The sequence below is a fragment of the Schistocerca serialis genome, chromosome 2, assembly GCF_023864345.2.
Source record: "Schistocerca serialis cubense isolate TAMUIC-IGC-003099 chromosome 2, iqSchSeri2.2, whole genome shotgun sequence".
Lineage (NCBI taxonomy): Eukaryota > Metazoa > Arthropoda > Insecta > Orthoptera > Acrididae > Schistocerca > Schistocerca serialis.
In genome coordinates this window covers 322,205,768-322,227,040 of record NC_064639.1, presented here as the reverse complement: position 1 = coordinate 322,227,040, position 21,273 = coordinate 322,205,768, and the positions used below count along the sequence as shown (strand labels likewise).

General features: G+C 43.4%; 1 protein-coding gene across 3 annotated transcripts in view; it reads left to right on the top strand.

Annotated features, from left to right (window-relative positions):
• LOC126457125 (inactive ubiquitin carboxyl-terminal hydrolase MINDY-4B) overlaps window positions 1-21,273 on the top strand; it is a 496,867-nt gene that overhangs the window by 305,639 nt on the left and 169,955 nt on the right. Inside the window, exon 1 of one of the 3 annotated variants that reach the window (XM_050093183.1) lies at window positions 6,992-7,059. The exons of the other annotated variants lie outside the window; for them this stretch is intronic. Coding sequence (XP_049949140.1) covers window positions 6,996-7,059 — 64 coding nt within the window. The 5' untranslated portion in view covers window positions 6,992-6,995. Of the gene's footprint in view, window positions 1-6,991; window positions 7,060-21,273 lie in introns of those variants that run through there. 3 annotated transcript variants of the gene reach the window in all.

The following is a 21,273-nucleotide window of genomic DNA, read 5'->3' as shown; positions in this document are numbered from 1 at the left end:
TTCCGAAAGTCAAGAAAAATAGCATCTACCTGGGAGCCTGTATCTAATATTTTATGGGTCTCATGAACAAATAAAGCGAGTTGAGTCTCACACGATCGCTGTTTCCGGAATCCATGTTGATTCCTACATAGTAGATTCTGGGTTTCCAAAAACGACATGATACGCGAGCAAAAAACATGTTCTAAAATTCTACAAGAGATCGACGTAAGAGATATAGGTCTATAGTTTTGCGCATCTGCTCGACGACCCTTCTTGAAGACTGGGACTACCTGTGCTCTTTTCCAATCATTTGGAACCTTCCGTTCCTCTAGAGACTTGCGGTACACGGCTGTTAGAAGGGGGGCAAGTTCTTTCGCGTACTCTGTGTAGAATCGAATTGGTATCCCGTCAGGTCCAGTGGAGTTTCCTCTGTTGAGTGATTCCAGTTGTTTTTCTATTCCTTGGACAGTTATTTCGATGTCAGCCATTTTTTCGTTTGTGCGAGGATGAAGGGAAGGAACTGCAGTGCGGTCTTCCTCTGTGAAACAGCTTTGGAAAAAGGTGTTTAGTATTTCAGCTTTACGCGTGTCATCCTCTGTTTCAATGCCATCATCATCCCGGAGTGTCTGGATATGCTGTTTCGAGCCACTTACTGATTTAACGTAAGACCATAACTTCCGAGGATTTTCTGTCAAGTCGGTACATAGAATTTTACTTTCGAATTCACTGAACGCTTCACGCATAGCCCTCCTTACGCTAACTTTGACATCGTTTAGCAACTGTTTGTCTGAGAGGTTTTGGCTGCGTTTAAACTTGGAGTGAAGCTGTTGACTCAGGGATCGAGACGTGGCTGCACGATCCATTACAGCCATGCGGATAAGATACCTGTCATCTCGCCTGCTAGTAATACGAGGCCATGGGATCCAGCACGGCGTGCCGTATTACCCTCCTGAACCCACCGATTCCATATTATGCTAACAGTCATTGGATCTCGGTCAGCGCGAGCAGCAATGTCGCGATACGATAAACCGCAATCGCGATAAGCTACAATCCGACCTTTGTCAAATTCGGAAACGTGATGGTACGCATTTCTCCGGCTTAAACGAGGCATTACAGCCGGCCAGGGTGGCCGAGCGGCTCTAGGCGCTACAGTCTGGAACCGCGCGACCGCTATGGTCGCAGGTTCGAATCCTGCCTTGGGCATGGATGTGTGTGATGTCCTTAAGTTAGTTAGGTTTAAGTAGTTCTAAGTTCTAGGGGACTGATGACCTCAGAAGTTTAGTCCCATAGTACTCAGAGCCATTTTTTGAACGAGGCATCACAACAACGTTTCACCAGGCAACGCCGTTCAACTGCTGTTTGTGTATGAGAAATCGGTTGTAAACTTTCCTCATGTCAGCACGTTGTAGGTGTCGCCACCGGCGCCAACATTGTGTGAATGCTCTGAAAAGCTAATCATTTGCATATCACAGCATCTTCTTCCTGTCGGTTAAATTTCGCGTCTGCAGCACGTCATCTTCGTGATGTAGCAATTTTAATGGCCAGTAGTGTAGTCTGGGTGATTTTCCCACCACTTTAAGAGGAAACTAAATGTCTATGACATCATATCTCCTCAATCGAGACCTATGAGAAAGGCCACGGCGCGTACGTCACGAAGGTAGGCCTGCGCTAGCTCGTTCGCTCAACTGAGCAGACAAACTAAATTTGTACACCTGTTAACTCGTAACTAGGTGTGTATGCACAAACGAGAATCGCATCTTGTACTGGAATACGCTATTAAGGAGTCTTACTGTTATTAGTCCTACGATGATCGGAAGTACATACTCCTACTTATAATTTGTTACGGCTGTACTGGGGTACAATAAAATTAAAATCATGCCAAAACGATTCTCAGTCGCATAAGATACCACTTCTTGTATGAAATGAGGACTGTTAAGCAGAAGAGACTAAATCCTGTAAGCAAGCCGTTATACAATTTATATCGAGTATTGATTTTAAATTAAATTTTGTTGTAGTACTGTTAATCAGTAAGACTAAATGATAGCAGATTCGAGTAGAAGCTACAATTCTCGTTAGTACGTACACTCCCAGCTGCGAGTTAACAGATTTAGAAATGCATTTTGTCTGCCGAGCTGAGCGAACGAGTGAGTTCAGGCCTAATTCCGTGACGTACGCGCCGCGGCCTGTCTCTCTCGTGAGCCTCGTCCTGAATTGTGTGTCGTACAGTGATACAATATTGCAGGTACTTTCAGTGGTATATGTGGATACTATCTGAAAACTGTGTTGCGCATAGAGACGGTAGTAAAGAAGAAATAAAGGAAAAAGTCACTTCTGAATCTGAAGGCTTATTGCATTAACAGAGAAAATGTAGTAAGCGGTAAACTTATTTCCCTTCATCATTTATGGGAGGTATCGTGAGAATAATTTACGTAGAGGTTTGCAATTACATGTAAAGTTTGTTGGGAGTCGCTAAGGGGTCTCATATTCAAATAATGAGTTAATAAAGGCTGGATATTAACGTGCTGTCCAGTACGCTACCTTAAGAGAAATACAGTTTCCAACTTTAGCACTTGTACAGTGTGTTAAACTTTTAGCATAAGTTAAAACCTTTTAAGGAGTAGATCATGACATTATTTTACATTTTTTATTTCTGACGGTAATTACGTGAAATATTGAAAATCAGATTTTTGTTGGACCTGGAAGTTGTTAGATACGCAGTATGTATCTGATACTGGGATCCAAAATAGTCACCTAGAAATGTAGATGGTACAACTTTTAATTTCTGTGTTGTAGTTAGGTGTTTGTTTGATTTGTCAATGTATTGTTGACAATTGTTTGTTGGGCTATTAATAATGAAGTAAGTGTCGAAACCAGTCTAGGTAATAAACAATACATATAAGCATTACTTGAGAGAAAATGAAGTACTTAGCCAAGATCGCCTGAAACAGCCTTTACTGCGGATTACCGGTTTCGGTAAGCATCGTTACTATCTTCAAATCTGTGAATGCATTCAAACAATACGAACTTATACAGAGATAAAACTAACTATAATAGCAGGTGCATTATAGTAGCACAACTGTGTTACAACATATCTCGTTAAAGGGTTACGTCATGTCTCTTATACCAGCTGTACAAAGTGCTCTTTCCAAAACATTGCGCCGGCAGGAGTGGCCGAGCGGTTCTAGGCGCTACAGTCTGGAACCAGGCGACCGCTACAGTAATAGGCTCGAATTCTGCCTCGGGTATGGATGTGTGTGATGTTCTTAGGTCAGTTAGATTTAAGTTCTAGGGGACTGATGACCTCAGAAGTTAAGTCCCATAGTGGTCAGAGCCATTTGAACCATGAAACATTGCGATGTATGTGAGGGACAAGGTGAACGATGCATCGGCAAGCCAAGGTTAACACCACAGTATGCAGAGTAATTCACCATATGCTCGTATTCCATGCCAAGCAGTACTCGGTACTTCACTGCAGCCAGGGCCCCGCTGGACTGGCAGGTGGTGATCGCTGCTGGCCGAAAAAGCGACATTTGGCACGGACAGGTATCGTTAGTGTACTCACGTACTTCTTACTTAAAATTATTTATATATTTTAATTACAGCACGATTCCTGTTACGAATCGATAACATCCCTAATCACCTTTTTTAAGATGTCGCAAAGATTTATTAAAACAGAAGCTAAAAATTATACTTACCACGTTCACATACACCAATGCGCCTACGCAGAAGCTAATTACAACTTGGCACAATTTCTACAGACTGGTGTGCAACAAATTGCTGTACCACGATGTTTTATCATTTATAAATATCTGCTGACATAATTGTAAAAATATTACAATTATAAAAATAGGGAGAAGTAACGTTACAAGGTGGGTTTCCACTGTGTCACCCAGATGGTAGTCTACTTGCAGATAACAACCTAAGTCATTAACACGTAGCGCCGGCCGGGGTGGCCGAGCGGTTCTAGGCGCTACAGTCCGGGACTGCGCGACCGCTACGGTCGCAGGTTCGAATCCTGCCTGGGGCATGGATGTGTGTGATGTCCTTAGGTTAGTTAGGTTTAAGTAGTTCTAAGTTCTAGGGGACTGATGACCTCAGAAGTTAAGTCCCATAGTGCTCAGACCCAGAGCCATTAACACGTATGCAAATAATAAAATACAATGATAGTGGATAATAAATCAACATAGCGTTATCCACTATCACTACAATTATTTTACTGATGATACTTAGTGAATTAAGTGTGTTATCCATTGTCATTGTAGTTGTATTATCCGTAGGCTAGACTCCTATCTAAATAATACAGTGGAAGCCCACGTTGTAACGTCACTTTTGGCTATTTTTATAACTGTAACATGTTTACAGTTATGTCTACAGATTGAAACTTCATGGCAGATTAAAACTGTGTGTCGGACCGAGACTCGAACTCGGGACCTTTGCCCTTCGCGGGCAAGTGCTCTAACCATCTGAGCTACCGAATCACGACTCACGCCAGGTCCTCACAGCTTTACTTCTGCCAGTACCTCGTCTCCTACCTTCCAAACTTTACAGAAGCTCTTCTGCGAACCTTGCAGAACTAGCACTCCTGAAAGAAAGGATATTGTGGAGACATGGCTTAGCCACAGCCTTTGGGATGTTTCCAGAATGAGATTTTCACTCTGCAGCGGAGTGTGCGCTGATATGAAACTTCCTGGCAGATTAAAACTGTTTTAATCTGCCAGGAATTTTCATATCAGTGCACATTCCGCTGCTCATACTGGATGTCTACAGATTGTTATAAATTACAAAAACATTGTCATACAGCAGTTTACTGTACATTGGTATGTGCAAAATTGCGCCAGTTGTGTATTGCGCGTATTGAATCCGGTGACCTAGAAACGATGAGAGGCTTCGCCCCGTCGTAGCCCTCAGCGGTTCACAACCCCACAACAGGCCACAGCAGTCCACCCACCCCACTGCCGCCCCACACCGAACCCAGGGATTAGAATGTCTCATACCAGACGAGTGTAACACCGAATGTTTGCGTGGTAGAGTAATTATGGTGTACGTGTACATGGAAACAGTGTTTGCGCAGCAATCAGCGACACAGTGTAACTGAGGCTGAATAAAGGGAACCAGCCCACATTCGTCGGGGCAGATGCAAAACCGCCTTAAAAACCATCCACAGGCTGGCCGGCACGCCGGACCTCGACACTAATCCGTCCGGGGACCGGCACGCCTACCAGCTCGGGAAGCAGCGCGTTAGACCGCGCGGCTAGCAGGCGGGCAATTGCACCAGGTTGTAAGCAGCTTCTGCATAATCGCACTTGTGCAAGTGAATATGGTAATAATAATTTTTAACTTCTGTTTATTAACTATTTTACAATAATTTAAAGATAGATGTTTAGGAACCTTTTATTCATACAAATCAGGAATTGAGCTGCAACTAAAATGCACAAATAATTTTAAGTAAGAAGTACATGGATACAATAGCAACACGTGATGGAGCAAACAGTTAATTCTTCTAATAATTTCCGGGTATGCAGCCGGATCCCGTCGACATTCTGCCACGATATTTCGGCCCAGAGACGTCCGGCCATCATCAGGTGAGTACACAACTGCTGAAGAGCCCAGGTGCAGTCGCGGTATTTATGCCGAATCTCGCGCATGCGAAATGTACTGGCATCCTACAGCGTATGCGTCAGGTGTTGACATGCGCAGTATAGCCGAGTTGTACGTGCTGCCCTCGGTGGTGAAAAAAAAAGGTTCATCTAGTCATTGAGTATCGAATGACACTGTCGATTCCGCTGTGATTGTATGAGAGATTCCGCCTCATGCAAGGCACTGTTTGTTTTACTTTATCTGAAGATCTATCAGCACAGTCTATAATACCTACAGTTGGATTTTTTTAGTGTCCAGTTTAACATTTTGCTCAGTGACTAGATGAACCTTTTTTTCACCACCGAGGGCAGCACGTACAACTCGGCTATGCTGCGCATGTCAACACCTGACGCATACGCTGTAGGATGCCAGTACATTTCGCATGCACGAGATTCGGCATAAATACCGCGACTGCACCTGGGCTCTTCAGCAGTTGTGTACTCACCTGATGATGGCCGGACGTCTCTGGGCCGAAATATCGTGGCAGAATGTCGACGGGATCCGGCTGCATACCCGGAAATTATTAGAAGAAGAAATACGCCGGGAAAATTTCAGAAAACAGTTAATTTTCGGGCCAGCAACCTCCTGCCAGTCTACTTGTGCCCTGGCTGCCGTGAGGTACACAGCTGTCTGTAGTATGGGACATGAGCATTTGGCGAATTACTCTGTGTACTATAGTTTTAAACTTGACTTGCCGATGCATCGCTCGTCTCGTCCATCACATACCTGACAATGTTCTAGAAAGAGTACTTTGTGCAGCTAGTACAGGACACTTGTAATAACATTTTATCGAGTTATGTTTTAACATGGTTTTGCTTCTGCAATGTACCTGCTATTATACTTAATTTTATCTCTGTATAACTTGACATTGTTTCAATGCATTCATAGATCTGAAGATAGTAACCATGCTTACCGAAACCAGCAACAGACAATAAAGGTAATTTACAAGCGATCTCGGCTAAGAAATTCATCTTCTCTCAAGGATTTATTCCATGTAGCCCCTTACCACTCAAGATGAGTAAACTAATGAATACATGTGAGCATCGATTGTTAACCTCTGTAGATTCGCGCACACGATGTAAAACCGTGAGCAGGTAACTAGAACTCTGAAGCTGTAGCATCATACCGGCGGCTGTCGGCAAGGAGGGCCTCCCCCACTGAGGGAAATGGGGCGAGCCTTATTGTGCGTGCCGGAAGGGATCAACAACCGGCGCTAACAAATGACGGCGGTTGATTACCACGGAGGGGGGCGCGGCGCAGCCACGTCTTGAATGGGCTGGCCGATGGTGGGGGAAAGTGTGAAGGCGGTAGGGTGGGGGCGGGGGCAGATTGAGAGGGCGGCGGCGGCGTCGCGCCTCAGTGTGGCGCCGGCAGCCGTCATGAGCGTCGCGGGGGCGCCGGCAGAGGACGCGTCCGAGGCGGCCGTCGCCAGGGTCTCCGGAGGTAAGTCGGCGCCGCCCAACACGTGCTTACTGTTGGCTCTGCTGCAGCACCGGAATGGCCCTGAATATGCTCCGCCTACTTTTTCCCCTGATTTCTACTTTGCAAACCACTACGAAGTTTATGACATACGGCACTTCCCTTCGTACTACTTTTTACACCTTCTTCCCAATCCATTAAAGTATGGATAGCGGGAAAAACGAATGCCTGAATGCTTCCTTCCGTGAAGTAATTTATCTAACCTTTCCTTCGCTGTTTCTGATAAAACAATACGTAGGGGTTGTAGTATCTCTATATTCCTCACTTAATATTGTGTCTTGTAAATTTGTAACCAGGCTTTGTCGGGATAGTTTCGTCTACCTTCAAGTGTTTACCGTTTCAGTTTCTTCAGCATCTGTGTGACGCTCTTCAGTGGGTCAGTCAAACCCGTAACCGTTCGTGCTGCCCTTCTTTGTACATTTTCAACGTTCACTGCAAGTCCTATAATCATCTTTACTAATGTTGATGCTCTTCTTTCTTTCCGTTGTTGCTGAGAAACACTGAAGAGAGATTCCGTCTTATGCAAGGCACTGTTTGTTTTACTTTATCTGAAGATGTTTCAGCACAGTCTATGATACCTACAGTTGGATTTTTTTAGTGTTCAGTCTAACATTTTGCTAACAAATTGTTTTTATCCCGGTAACTTTGCAACTACAATACATTATTAGCGCCTATCATGAATTTCTTTCCATTCTAGTCTTGTTTCCATTATTAGCGCCTGTAACGATTTTTTTTTATTTTCTAGCCTTGTTTTCGGCTTTTTCACGTGTGTTGCGATTATTACTTCCTTTGTTAACGGGAATTATGAGTCTCACACGCATTGTTGTTTATTTTGTCACGGACTCAAGGTTTCAATCGTCACCTGTTAGTCCTATTTGCTACGAGACTCCACATACATGAGCTATATTCTAGGATGGGTCGCACAATAGTTTTGTATTTTTTTCTTAAAATTCTTATGGGGCTTAACTGCTAAGGTCATCAGTCCCTAAGCTTACACTCTATTAACGTAAATTATCCTAAGGGCAAACACACACACCCATGCCCGAGGGAGGACTCGAAGAACCTCCACCGGGACCAGCCGCACAAATAGTTTTGTAAGAAACCAGCTTTGGAGACTGATTACATGTAGCTAATACCCTACCGATGAACCAAAGTCTTTAACTGCTTTGCTTGTGTGATTGTTTCATTTCATATACCTAAATATTGTTACATTCAGATTTTTGTAAGCGTTCATTGATTTCAACTGTAAATCATTTATATTGTCATAGTCACAGCACACAACGTTTTTTAGCTGTGTGAAGTGTACAGTGTCACATCTCTGAACATTTAAAGTAAGCTGACAGTGATTGCACTGCTCTGAAACCTTATCAATGTCTGACTGAATATCTGTGCAGCTGGACCAGTGTTTTCGAAGTCTGTGCTGGTCGGCATAGAGATCATTTTGTGCGAGAGGCCTCAGTATGTTTTAGCTCAGAACACATTCTAAGATTATACACCAGAAGGTAGGTTGCTTTGATCAACACAGTCACAGAGATTAAATGCCATTTAATTCACACGTAGGCGTAACACAGCTAAGAACTAACGCAGGCGACTAGGTCACCCGTTTTGCAGCTAACGTTTCTACGCTGACGGACCGCGGGAGGTATTCCTCGCAATATGTCCGACGTCATAAAAGGCGTTAGATGGTGGCTAATGCGTCCACGGCTGTCGCAAGACTGTGAGACGAACAAATTCACGTGACCTAACATCAGGCGTTGGCCTCTGTAGCTTTGATGCTCTGGAGAGTCGCTGGATGCAATTTTCGGACGTGGATTTCTCTCTTCAATTCATCCCTCAAAACATCCGCTACAATCACTCGAAGCATGTTGGTAACGCATTATTGCATCCTCTATAATCCAAAAAGTACAACAATTCCATGTTTCTGTTATGATCTACTAGGTAACGTTTCCTCATAATTATTGACATTCTTGGAAGAGCCAGCCGTGACAGATGTATCCCACCTAGTGGGCAAGATGTGAGACAGAGGAAATATCCTCAGACTTCAAGATGAATGTAATTATTTCAGTTCGAAAGAAGGCAGGTACGGATAGCTCTGACTTCTACGGAAACATCAGTTTAATAATGTATGATTGCAAAATGATGATGTGCTCCCTGCCGCCGTTGGATAAGCAGCTGCAGCAGCAAGTCGTATACTCCTAGCTCACTCATTTGTTACATAGTTTAATTCTTAATTTCTTTGCGTGTTTTTGGTACTTGCATTGTTTAATTCATAAATTTCGGGCGTATTATAGTATTTGAGAGTTGTAGCATCGCGTTTTAGTACCTGAATAGTGTAAATTCGCGTAGTCGTTTGTCTACTGTTTTGTTTTGAACGGACAGTGTCGGTTGGTCGCAGTCAGTGTGCTCCCTGCCGCCGTTGGATAAGCAGCTGAGCAGCAAGTCGTATACTCCTAGCTCACTCATTTGTTACATAGTTTAATTCTTAATTTCTTTGCGTGTTTTTGGTTCTTGCATTGTTTAATTCATAAATTTCGGGCGTATTATAGTATTTGAGAGTGTAGCATCGTGTTTTAGTACCTGAATAGTGTAATTTCGCTTAGTCTCCTTCCGCCGCCGAGCAGTGTCAGCAGTGCGTAAGTAGCAGCATTACTGCATTTACTAGGCAATCTTGTATTTTAATAACCGTTTAAATTTTGTCGATTTGTTTGCACTCTCTGTAGATTAGTTCAGACGTTCTTTGCACTACAGTTTTAGCATGGATAGGGACTGCAACTGCTGTGTTCGGATGCAGGCTGAGTTGGCATCCCTTCGCTCCCAGCTTCAGGCAGTGTTGGCTTCGGTCACACAGCTTGAGGCTGTTGCCAATGGGCATCACTGTGGGGGTCGGGATGGGGGTTTGTCGGGGACGGCCAGCTCGTCCCAAGCATCCCCTGATCGGACTACGACTGTGGTTGCCCGGGATACTGCCCGCATTGAGGCTGATCCCTCACCTGTGGTAGAGTGGGAGGTCGTTTCAAGGTGTGGCAGGGGGCGAAAGACATTCCAGAGGGCTGAACGGAAAGCCTCTCCAGTTTGTCTGACGAACCGGTTTCAGGCTCTGTCTCAGGCTGATACTGATCTTCGGCCTGACATGGCTGCTTGTCCTGTTCCAGAGGTTGCCCCTCAGTCTGCAAGATCCGGGCAGTCGCAGAGGGTGGGCTTACTGGTAGTTGGGAGCTCCAACGTCAGGCGCGTAATGGGGCCCCTCAGGGAAATGGCAGCAAGAGAGGGGAAGAAAACCAATGTGCACTCCGTGTGCATACCGGGGGGAGTCATTCCAGATGTGGAAAGGGTCCTTCCGGATGCCATGAAGGGTACAGGGTGCACCCATCTGCAGGTGGTCGCTCATGTCGGCACCAATGATGTGTGTCGCTATGGATCGGAGGAAATCCTCTCTGGCTTCCGGCGGCTATCTGATTTGGTGAAGACTGCCAGTCTCGCTAGCGGGATGAAAGCAGAGCTCACCATCTGCAGCATCGTCGACAGGACTGACTGCGGACCTTTGGTACAGAGCCGAGTGGAGGGTCTGAATCAGAGGCTGAGACGGTTCTGCGACCGTGTGGGCTCCAGATTCCTCGACTTGCGCCATAGGGTGGTGGGGTTTCGGGTTCCGCTGGATAGGTCAGGAGTCCACTACACGCAACAAGCGGCTACACGGGTAGCAGGGGTTGTGTGGCGTGGGCTGGGCGGTTTTTTAGGTTAGATGGCCTTGGGCAAGTACAGGAAGGGCAACAGCCTCAACGGGTGCGGGGCAAAGTCAGGACATGCGGGGACCAAGCAGCAATCGGTATTGTAATTGTCAACTGTCGAAGCTGCGTTGGTAAAGTACCGGAACTTCAAGCGCTGATAGAAAGCACCGAAGCTGAAATCGTTATAGGTACAGAAAGCTGGCTTAAGCCAGAGATAAATTCTGCCGAAATTTTTACAAAGGTACAGACGGTGTTTAGAAAGGATCGATTGCATGCAACCGGTGGTGGAGTGTTCATCGCTGTTAGTAGTAGTTTATCCTGTAGTGAAGTAGAAGTGGATAGTTCCTGTGAATTATTATGGGTGGAGGTTACACTAAACAACCGAACTAGGTTAATAATTGGCTCCTTTTACCGACCTCCCGACTCAGCAGCATTAGTGGCAGAACAACTGAGAGAAAATTTGGAATACATTTCACATAAATTTTCTCAGCATGTTATAGTCTTAGGTGGAGATTTCAATTTACCAGATATAGACTGGGACACTCAGATGTTTAGGACGGGTGGTAGGGACAGAGCATCGAGTGACATTATACTGAGTGCGCTATCCGAAAATTACCTCGAGCAATTAAACAGAGAACCGACTCGTGGAGATAACATATTGGACCTACTGATAACAAACAGACCCGAACTTTTCGAATCTGTAGGTACAGAACAGGGAATCAGTGATCATAAGGCCGTTGCAGCATCCCTGAATATGGAAGTTAATAGGAATATAAAAAAAGGGAGGAAGGTTTATCTGTTTAGCAAGAGTAATAGAAGGCAGATTTCAGACTACCTAACAGATCAAAACGAAAATTTCTGTTCCGACACTGACAATGTTGAGTGTTTATGGAAAAAGTTCAAGACAATCTTAAAATGCGTTTTAGACAGGTACGTGCCGAGTAAAACTGTGAGGGACGGGAAAAACCCACCGTGGTACAACAACAAAGTTAGGAAACTACTGCGAAAGCAAAGAGAGCTCCACTCCAAGTTTAAACGCAGCCAAAACCTCTCAGACAAACAGAAGCTAAACGATGTCAAAGTTAGCGTAAGGAGGGCTATGCGTGAAGCGTTCATTGAATTCGAAAGTAAAATTCTATGTACCGACTTGACAGAAAATCCTAGGAAGTTCTGGTCTTCCGTTAAATCAGTAAGTGGCTCGAAACAGCATATCCAGACACTACGGGATGATGATGGCATTGAAACAGAGGATGACACGCGTAAAGCTGAAATACTAAACACCTTTTTCCAAAGCTGTTTCACAGAGGAAGACCGCACTGCAGTTCCTTTTCTAAATCCTCGCACAAACGAAAAAATGGCTGACATCGAAATAAGTGTCCAAGGAATAGAAAAGCAACTGGAATCACTCAATAGAGGAAAGTCCACTGGACCTGACGGGATACCAATTCGATTCTACACAGAGTACGCGAAAGAACTTGCCCCCCTTCTAACAGCCGTGTACCGCAAGTCTCTAGAGGAACGGAGGGTTCCAAATGATTGGAAAAGAGCACAGATAGTCCCAGTCTTCAAGAAGGGTCGTCGAGCAGATGCGCAAAACTATAGACCTATATCTCTTACGTCGATCTCTTGTAGAATTTTAGAACATGTTTTTTGCTCGCGTATCATGTCATTTCTGGAAACCCAGAATCTACTATGTTGGAATCAACATGGATTCCGGAAACAGCGATCGTGTGAGACCCAACTCGCCTTATTTGTTCATGAGACCCAGAAAATATTAGATACAGGCTCCCAGGTAGATGCTATTTTTCTTGACTTCCGGAAGGCGTTCGATACAGTTCCGCACTGTCGCCTGATAAACAAAGTAAGAGCCTACGGAATATCAGACCAGCTGTGTAGCTGGATTGAAGAGTTTTTAGCAAACAGAACACAGCATGTTGTTATCAATGGAGAGACGTCTACAGACGTTAAAGTAACCTCTGGCGTACCACAGGGGAGTGTTATGGGACCATTGCTTTTCACAATATATATAAATGACTTAGTAGATAGTGTCGGAAGTTCCATGCGGCTTTTCGCGGATGATGCTGTAGTATACAGAGAAGTTGCTGCATTAGAAAATTGTAGCGAAATACAGGAAGATCTGCAGCGGATAGGCACTTGGTGCAGGGAGTGGCAACTGACCCTTAACATAGACAAATGTAATGTATTGCGAATACATAGAAAGAAGGATCCTTTATTGTATGATTATATGATAGCGGAACAAACACTGGTAGCAGTTACTTCTGTAAAATATCTGGGAGTATGCGTACGGAACGATTTGAAGTGGAATGATCATATAAAATTAATTGTTGGTAAGGCGGGTACCAGGTTGAGATTCATTGGGAGAGTGCTTAGAAAATGTAGTCCATCAACAAAGGAGGTGGCTTACAAAACACTCGTTCGACCTATACTTGAGTATTGCTCATCAGTGTGGGATCCGTACCAGGTCGGGTTGACGGAGGAGATAGAGAAGATCCAAAGAAGAGCGGCGCGTTTCGTCACTGGGTTGTTTGGTAACCGTGATAGCGTTACGGAGATGTTTAATAAACTCAAGTGGCAGACTCTGCAAGAGAGGCGCTCTGCATCGCGGTGTAGCTTGCTCGCCAGGTTTCGAGAGGGTGCGTTTCTGGATGAGGTATCGAATATATTGCTTCCCCCTACTTATACTTCCCGAGGAGATCACGAATGTAAAATTAGAGAGATTAGAGCGCGCACGGAGGCTTTCAGACAGTCGTTCTTCCCGCGAACCATACGCGACTGGAACAGGAAAGGGAGGTAATGACAGTGGCACGTAAAGTGCCCTCCGCCACACACCGTTGGGTGGCTTGCGGAGTATCAATGTAGATGTAGATGTAGATGATTCGAGTCATTTACAGAAGAATGGAAAAACCGGTAGAAGCCGACCTAGGGGAGATCGGTTTGGGTTTCGGAGAAATGTAGGAACGCGGGGATGCAATAATGACCCTATGATTTGTCTTAGAACATAGGGTAAAGTAAGGCAAACTACATTTACAGCATTCGTAGATCTAGACAAAGCTTTTGACTAAGCTGACTGGAGTACATTGTTTGAAATTTTGATGGTAACGGTGTTCAAATACAGGGAGTGATAAGTTATCAATAGCTTTTACAGAAACCAGACTCAAGTAGTGATAGTCCAAAGACATGAAAAGGTGGCTGCATTAGAGAGGAGAACAGACAGGCACGTAACTGTCTCGATGTTATTCAGTCTGTACTTTGAGTTATCAGAAAAAGAAACCAAGGAGAAATTTGGCAGAGACTCAAAGTTCAGGGAAAAGAAATGAAAACTTTAAGGTTTATAGATGACATTGTAATTCCGTTATAAACGACAAAGGACTTGGAAGAGCACTTGAGCAGAATGGATTGTGTCTTGATAAGAGAGTGTATGATGAACATCAGTAAAAGTAAAACAAGGGTAAAGCAATGTAGCTGAATTAACTCCGGAGAAGCTGAAGTAATTAAATTAGGAAATTAGGCGCTAAAACTAGCAGGTGAATTTAACCGTCAGGAAGTCCTCAGAAAAGGCATTTGTCTGGATTTCCTCCTTGTACGGATGTGAAACATGAACGTAATTAGTTCAGTCAAGAAGAGAATAGAAGCTTTTGAAATGTCATGCTACATCAAAATGCTAAGGATTACATGGATAGATTAAATAACCAATGACAAATGCAGAATAAAATTTATGGTACAACTTGATTAAAAGAAACGATAGGTTGATATGACATATTCTGAGACGTCAAGAAATAGTCAGCCTCATGCGAGATGAAAGTATGGGAGGTAAAAATTGTGGAAGGATGTCTAGGCGTAAATATAGCAAGCTGGTTCAAATGGTTGTAGGTTGCAATAGTTATTCAAGAGATTAAGAGATTTGCAAGAAGATAGACTAGCATGGAAACCTTCATCAAACCAGTCTTCGAACTGAAAACCACAGGAACAGCAACAATAGCAAACGTTTGTACTGGGTCCTGAATGGATTTCATATTGAATAACGAAATATGGCTGAGGAAGGATGTTCACTTGCTACAAACAAAACAAAATTAGACCAGCTGTACAAACCAAGTCGTTCTGCGAAGTTATCGCACAACTGCAGCATTCAGAATCACTGCGAACAGAGTTTCCTGTGCCTCTTTTTTGATATTTAAACATCATTATTCAAGTGATGCAAACAGATGGATCGTGTCAAGTCTATCCACCTACCTACTAAAGTCAGACGATGTCAAACAGCTTGTGGCAGGTATTCTGGCTTGCTGTTACGTTGTATCATTAACTAAACAGTTCTGACTGCAAGACAAATAACGAATTAGAAATACCGAATTAGCTAATAGATCGAACAATGTTTCATTTTCAGTATCTTTCGCAAACGTTCCGTGCTTCCAATAAGTTCTAATGGAGCTATCTGATCGTTCCACTCATAATTCGTTTGCGTGCTTACGTATATCATAGGCACTAAGGTCATTAGCTAGGGGTGTCATAATTTTAAACACAACTTCCGAAAAGTAAACTGTATTGGTGTAGCAACACCAAGTTAAAATGGTATTTGGTGAGACATTGTTAGTCTGATTCGTTTATTTCACTGGCGAACTACGTCATTTTTAGTGCCACAGCTTTTACTGACGCCTCTCTACAGTCAGGTTTTGCGTCTGATGTTCATTGTCAGTTGCTTAAGAAATATTCTCGTTTAGCCAATATCTGGCGCCGATACAACAATCATTTTTCAAAATCGGTGCGTACGTAAAAAGGAAAGGAAACATAGGGAAGAATTTGTCTCATACGTCCAGATTTATTGGTTAGAAAACAACTTAGAAGAAAATAAGGCGAGGTAAAAAAAATTTTTTACTCAAACATTTATTTTATTGATATAAAAATTTCTTAAACTGATTGCAAAATCGTTGTTGCTTATTGTCTATGTGGGCACACTTTCATTCGTATGTGATGTTCTTTTATACAGGGAGCTGAGTGGAACTGCCTGAGGAATATCACTAACACAGTGCGGCATCCCTTATCACACTTTGACGCTGTTCAGCTCGTTTAACTCCAGTGCTTTTCCCCAACGTCATTACAACAGGATTCCAGAATTTAATAAAATAAGGAAATGATTTCATTTTTTACTATTTATTTGTCACCAAATGGTTCAAATGACTCTGAGCACTATGGGACTTAACATCGGAGGTCATCAGTCCCCTAGAACTTAGAACTACTTAAACCTACTTAAACTAAGGACATCACACACATCCATGCCCGAGGCAGGATTCGAACCTGCGGCCGTAGCGGTCGCGCGGTTCCAGACTGAAGAGCCTAGAACCGCTCGGCCACGCCGGCCGGCATATTTGTCACCAACAATGGCAATGATATCAAATTGTTCAAGAAAAGTTGATGATCAAATTAATTTGTCCACATAAAGACAGTAAAATGATTCCACAGGCATCAACATATCAGTAAAAATAACTAGCTTATGTCACATGGTAACGTACCTCTCACTGTCTGCCTTTCTCATCATAAAAACTCTAAAATGCAGTGTTCTGTGTTGCGAAAAGTCCTATTAATCTCAAGTACCTTCAAAAAGTGCAAGTAAAACTTTTGTTTTGTACTTTGTGTAAAAACAAATGGTATTCCAAACGAATAAGGGAAGTACAGAAGTAAATTCGCCATCCGTTTCGGCAAAAATAATACGTTATTTGAATTTGGAGTGACAGCCTCCAGTAAATATCTGTAAAACATCCAACAAAAAAGTCATTAACCCTCAGATAATAGGTCAAGTGCGTATGATATGAGTCTTTCAGGGCGCGAAGAAAAACAAAGTGCAAGAACTATTTCAAGCAGTAAGTGGGAAACCTTTGCATCCACTGGCTTCAGCCGAATGAATCCTCAAAAATATGTGGATGGATATTCAGTAGGGCTATAGACGCGTCAGTATATCTGTAGTCATTGTCTACACAGAGAAAGACGCTCAGAAAGGTGTTCAGAGACCGCATGAGTATACTGGAACATACACGACATTTTCCTCGACCATCTAGCGTGGAAAAAGGCGTCGAGGTCTATTATTAAAGATACGCTGTAGAAGTTCCTTCTGCCTACTGGCGATCTTTCGCACAAACATCATAAGAATGATATAAATATTTAAAGCATGTCCAGAGTGATCCTGACAGTAGCTTTATTCGCTTTGAAACTATAATCGAGACGACTTATTACAGAGTTAAATAGCCTCTATCATGCACTGAACACTTTTCTGGTATACACGTACATTAATACAACTCAGTAGCTTGGCTTTTTAGCCGGCCGGGGTGGCCGAGCGGTTCTAGGCGCTATAGTCTGGAACCGCGCGACCGCTACGGTCGCGGGTTCGAATCCTGCCTCTGGCATGGATGTGTGTGATGTCTTTAGGTTAGTTAGGTTTAAGTAGTTCTAAGTTCTAGGGGACTGATGACCTTAGAAGTTAAGTCCCATAGTGCTCAGAGCCATTTGAACCATTTGGCTTTTTAGCCCACAGACGAAAGCTCGCAAGGCAGCCTTTACGTTCTGTAGTCAAGGAAATTTTCAAGTCACTTCTCACATTTTTGACGGACCTTAACTTGCTAAACTTCCAATACCGTCCACGCACTTCGTGCACCGGTGAGAATGGATGGAGCATGAACTTTTTATTAGGAACTGGTTTCATTGTAATATGTAGAAATTTGGCGAGTTCTAGGTAAAGAGGAAGGAGGTGACCATCACACAATTATTGCACTTACTCTCATACATATAAGTTCATCCCATAGCATTTCTTCCAATAACACTGTCGTTGGGAACCGGAATGGACACTGCCTTAACACTGAAGAGGAACGGAACCCTTCAAAGTTCACTTGAGCAAATCAGAAAACCTAAGAAGTAGCACGAATATCGATGTCAACGGAGACGTGTCTCATCTTCCATAATAAAAGCGTAATATGAGACAAAGAAAAGAATTTAAATGGAAAATAAAGCTAACTCCCAATGGAGGCGTACAAACATTGTAAAATGGACACCACGAAGAAGGAACACTGTAGTAATAGCCGGTCCTACTGTAAAAGACGAACCGCACTGGAACTGCTTTCACTCCAGCAGTAGTACGTGCGATAAATGGGCGGGAGCACGTAACTGGGCGCAGGATATAGCAGCATTAGGGCCCACATTCACGATGGAAAGCTTTATTAGAAGCTGTTTGTTTTATGAAATGGGTGGAAGGCACGAGACAGGTGAGGAATATGTGGCCATCCATCTGTGGCCAAGGTCAGCCATCGCGTCGTAGGCGGCAGTAGCGCAATCCCGCCACCGGAAATAGGTCAGCGCAGCAATCGTTCTTCAGCGTCGCGAAGCGCTACCTGGTCTAGCTAGCTATGCATACAAATGGCCAAAAGTTTTGGTCTAGGCTAAAATATTTCTGCCTTCGTCAGGCACCTGTCTTCCGATAGTGTTTAAAATGGTAATGCTGAAATGGTTGCGAGAGTAACGACGTTTCTGTAAATTGCGGATTGACCAGATATACGTGATATTAAACGTTGTGATCGATGCACAACTTGACATAACAAAAGCAATGACTGTCAAAATTCGGATTACCGTCTTACAGAAGGTAAGAAAAAGAAACAAGTGCTCCTCGGCATTTTTTTTCTGAATATGTGACCGCGTTCGTCATATTGTGATGTTGAGCAATATTTCGGCCAGATCTCTGCAGTAAATGGCCGTCATCAGAAGAGAGCATTTACTGATGGGCCAGAGCTATTTCAGCTGTCATACTCTGACATTCTTTCCTGCTTCTACGAGGGCTATCCACAAAGTACATTACGTTTTGGAATTAAAAATAAAGTACTGGAAATTTTTTTTTATTATATACAGGTGAAAGCCACACTTAAATACTACTTTTCTACATAGTTGCCATTTCAATTAAGGCACTTATCGTAGCGATGGACGAGCTTGGAAATGCCTTCGTCGTAAAATTCGGCCGCCTGCGCCTTCAACCACGTGGTTACCTCTTCTTGAAGCTGTGCGCCGTCATCAAAACGCTGCATAGCCAACCACTTCTTCATTACTGGGAATTAGTGGAAGTCGCTCGGTGCCAGGTCGGGACTGTACGGCGGATGAGGAAACAACTCCCACGTAAAAGATTCGAGAACTTCACGAGTGGCATTTGCCGTGTGGGCCCGGGCGTTGTCGTGAATCAGCAAGAACTTTGATCCCAACTTTCCCCTGCGCTTGTTTTGTATTGCTCTTCTGAGGTTGTGCAGAGTTTGGCAATACCTTTGAGAGTTTATTGTAGTGCCTCTTTCCAGGAAATCCACAAAAATCACACCTTTTCTGTCCCAAAAGAGGTAGCCATGTGGTTGAAGGCGCAGGCGGCCGAATTTTACGACGAAGGAATTTCCAAGCTCGTCCATCGCTACGATAAGTGCCTTAATTTAAATGCCAATTATGTAGAAAAGTAGTATTTAAGTGTGGCTTTCATCTGTATATAATGAAAAAAATTTCCAATACTTCATTTATTTTTAATTCCAAAACGTAACGTACTTTGTGGATAGCCCTCGTATTATCATCTGTAAAGAAGGAGGTCTTAAACAAGAAAGAAAGTCAGTAGCAATAAAAACAGTTCATTAAGAGTTACAGGCCATGTAACGACCGCTGCAGTTGCAGAAACGTCTTTAGAGGCTGTAACAAATATAGATCAAGACATGGCTTTTTCAGCGATGCGAGTAGCCAGAGGGTCTAGGGATGATCAGTGACCAAAGAACTACTACTAGAAGATAATTTTTGTGAGTTTAACTGAGTATGTGGTGTCTGGCGTCAGTCTCCGTGTTCTCTCGGGACTTTACAGGATAAATGGTTCCTAATGAATCACGTGGGTGTGCGATCTTTGATGCTTACACAGCGCCACTCCGATGGCGCGGAACCGCCGATGTGATACCATGAAAATTTTTCTGATGACACGGTGGTCAACTTATGCTCAGAGAAAGAAAATTATCTCGTGCCAGAAGGGCTTCCAGTGGACCCTATAAAGTAACAATGGGCAGAGTAAATCACTAGTACTTGAATTGTAGTAATGAAGTGTACTCAAAGTAACATAATCCTGAGTTTTGTTTTAAGGGGTTACATGATGTGTTCTTACCTCAGGTTATTTTAGATGTACCACATTTATTGACGCTGAATAATGTTTGTATGAATGGTTATGTATTTTTACAATTACAATTTGCGCTATACAACCTGCACTAAATAACGTGACTATAGGTTAAGCTTGTTAGCAGCAGTTAATTAATTAAGTAATTAATTAATAATGCCAAGAAAATTTTAGAGTGGGATTTTTTTATTTCTTCCACTGGAGTGAAGAGGAGGTTCACATCCTTTATTAATTATAATTTTATGTAAATTTCTGCTGGCCTGATACTGTCGAATGTAAAGTGCTGCATTGCTGTGAAGTGGTACTGATCCCACAATACCGCGTGGCGGCTAAGAGACAATGTGCTTCCTGTCTCGCACTGTAAGACAGTTTCTCCATTGCTGTAAGCCAGTGGGCCGAATACTGCTGGAAATGAAGTCGTTGGCACACTGTATCATAGCGACTCACGTTGTCAACCTGCTACACTGAGTCCATAATTTCCCATATTTTTTTGCTGAAGTTATCAGATTAGCTAGGACGCAAACTTCTGGAACTTTATAGTCTAGATGCTCTCTTTGTGATGAGTGTTTGCTGACTTCCTATGTTGTCAGTTTTCCTCGTAAAAGGAAAAACCCAAGAAAGAGGGTTAGAGTTTAACGCCCCGTTAACGACGGATCACAAACTCTGATTGGAAGCGAAATTAGTCTCGCCGTTTTCAAAGGAACCACCCTAGAATTCACTTTTTTAAGAAAACCATAAATCTGGATGGCTGGAAAGGGGTTTGAATCGTCTCCAGAAGACGAGCCCACTGTCTCACTACTGTCTGCTCTCGAGCTGAGCTAGGCGTTTACTAATACACTGGTGTCCAAAATTAAAGCAACAGGCGGAACTGTTGCAAGGTTGCGTGTATTTTGCCACAAAACAGTATAAACAGGTGATAATAAGGTAGAAATAATGTAAGGGATACTGAACTTAAATAATTGCAACATGCATAACTGTAGACAAAAACTTTCTTCGTTTTTTCCAACTTAACGGCAACTTAACGGATTTGCATACACATTCCGACAACTGGTTAATGCGCTAAGTATGGGGTGTTACTACTTCTGGCAGCAAAACAGGCCTGACAACGACGGCGAATGCTGTGAATGATGTCATCAATCTCTTGTTGAGGCAGCCGCGCGGGATTAGCCGTGCGGTCTAAGGCGCTGCAGTCATGGACTGTGCGGCTGGTCCCGGCGGCATGGGGTGTGCGTGTGTGTGTTTGTCCTTAGGGTAATTTAGGTTAAGTAGTGTGTA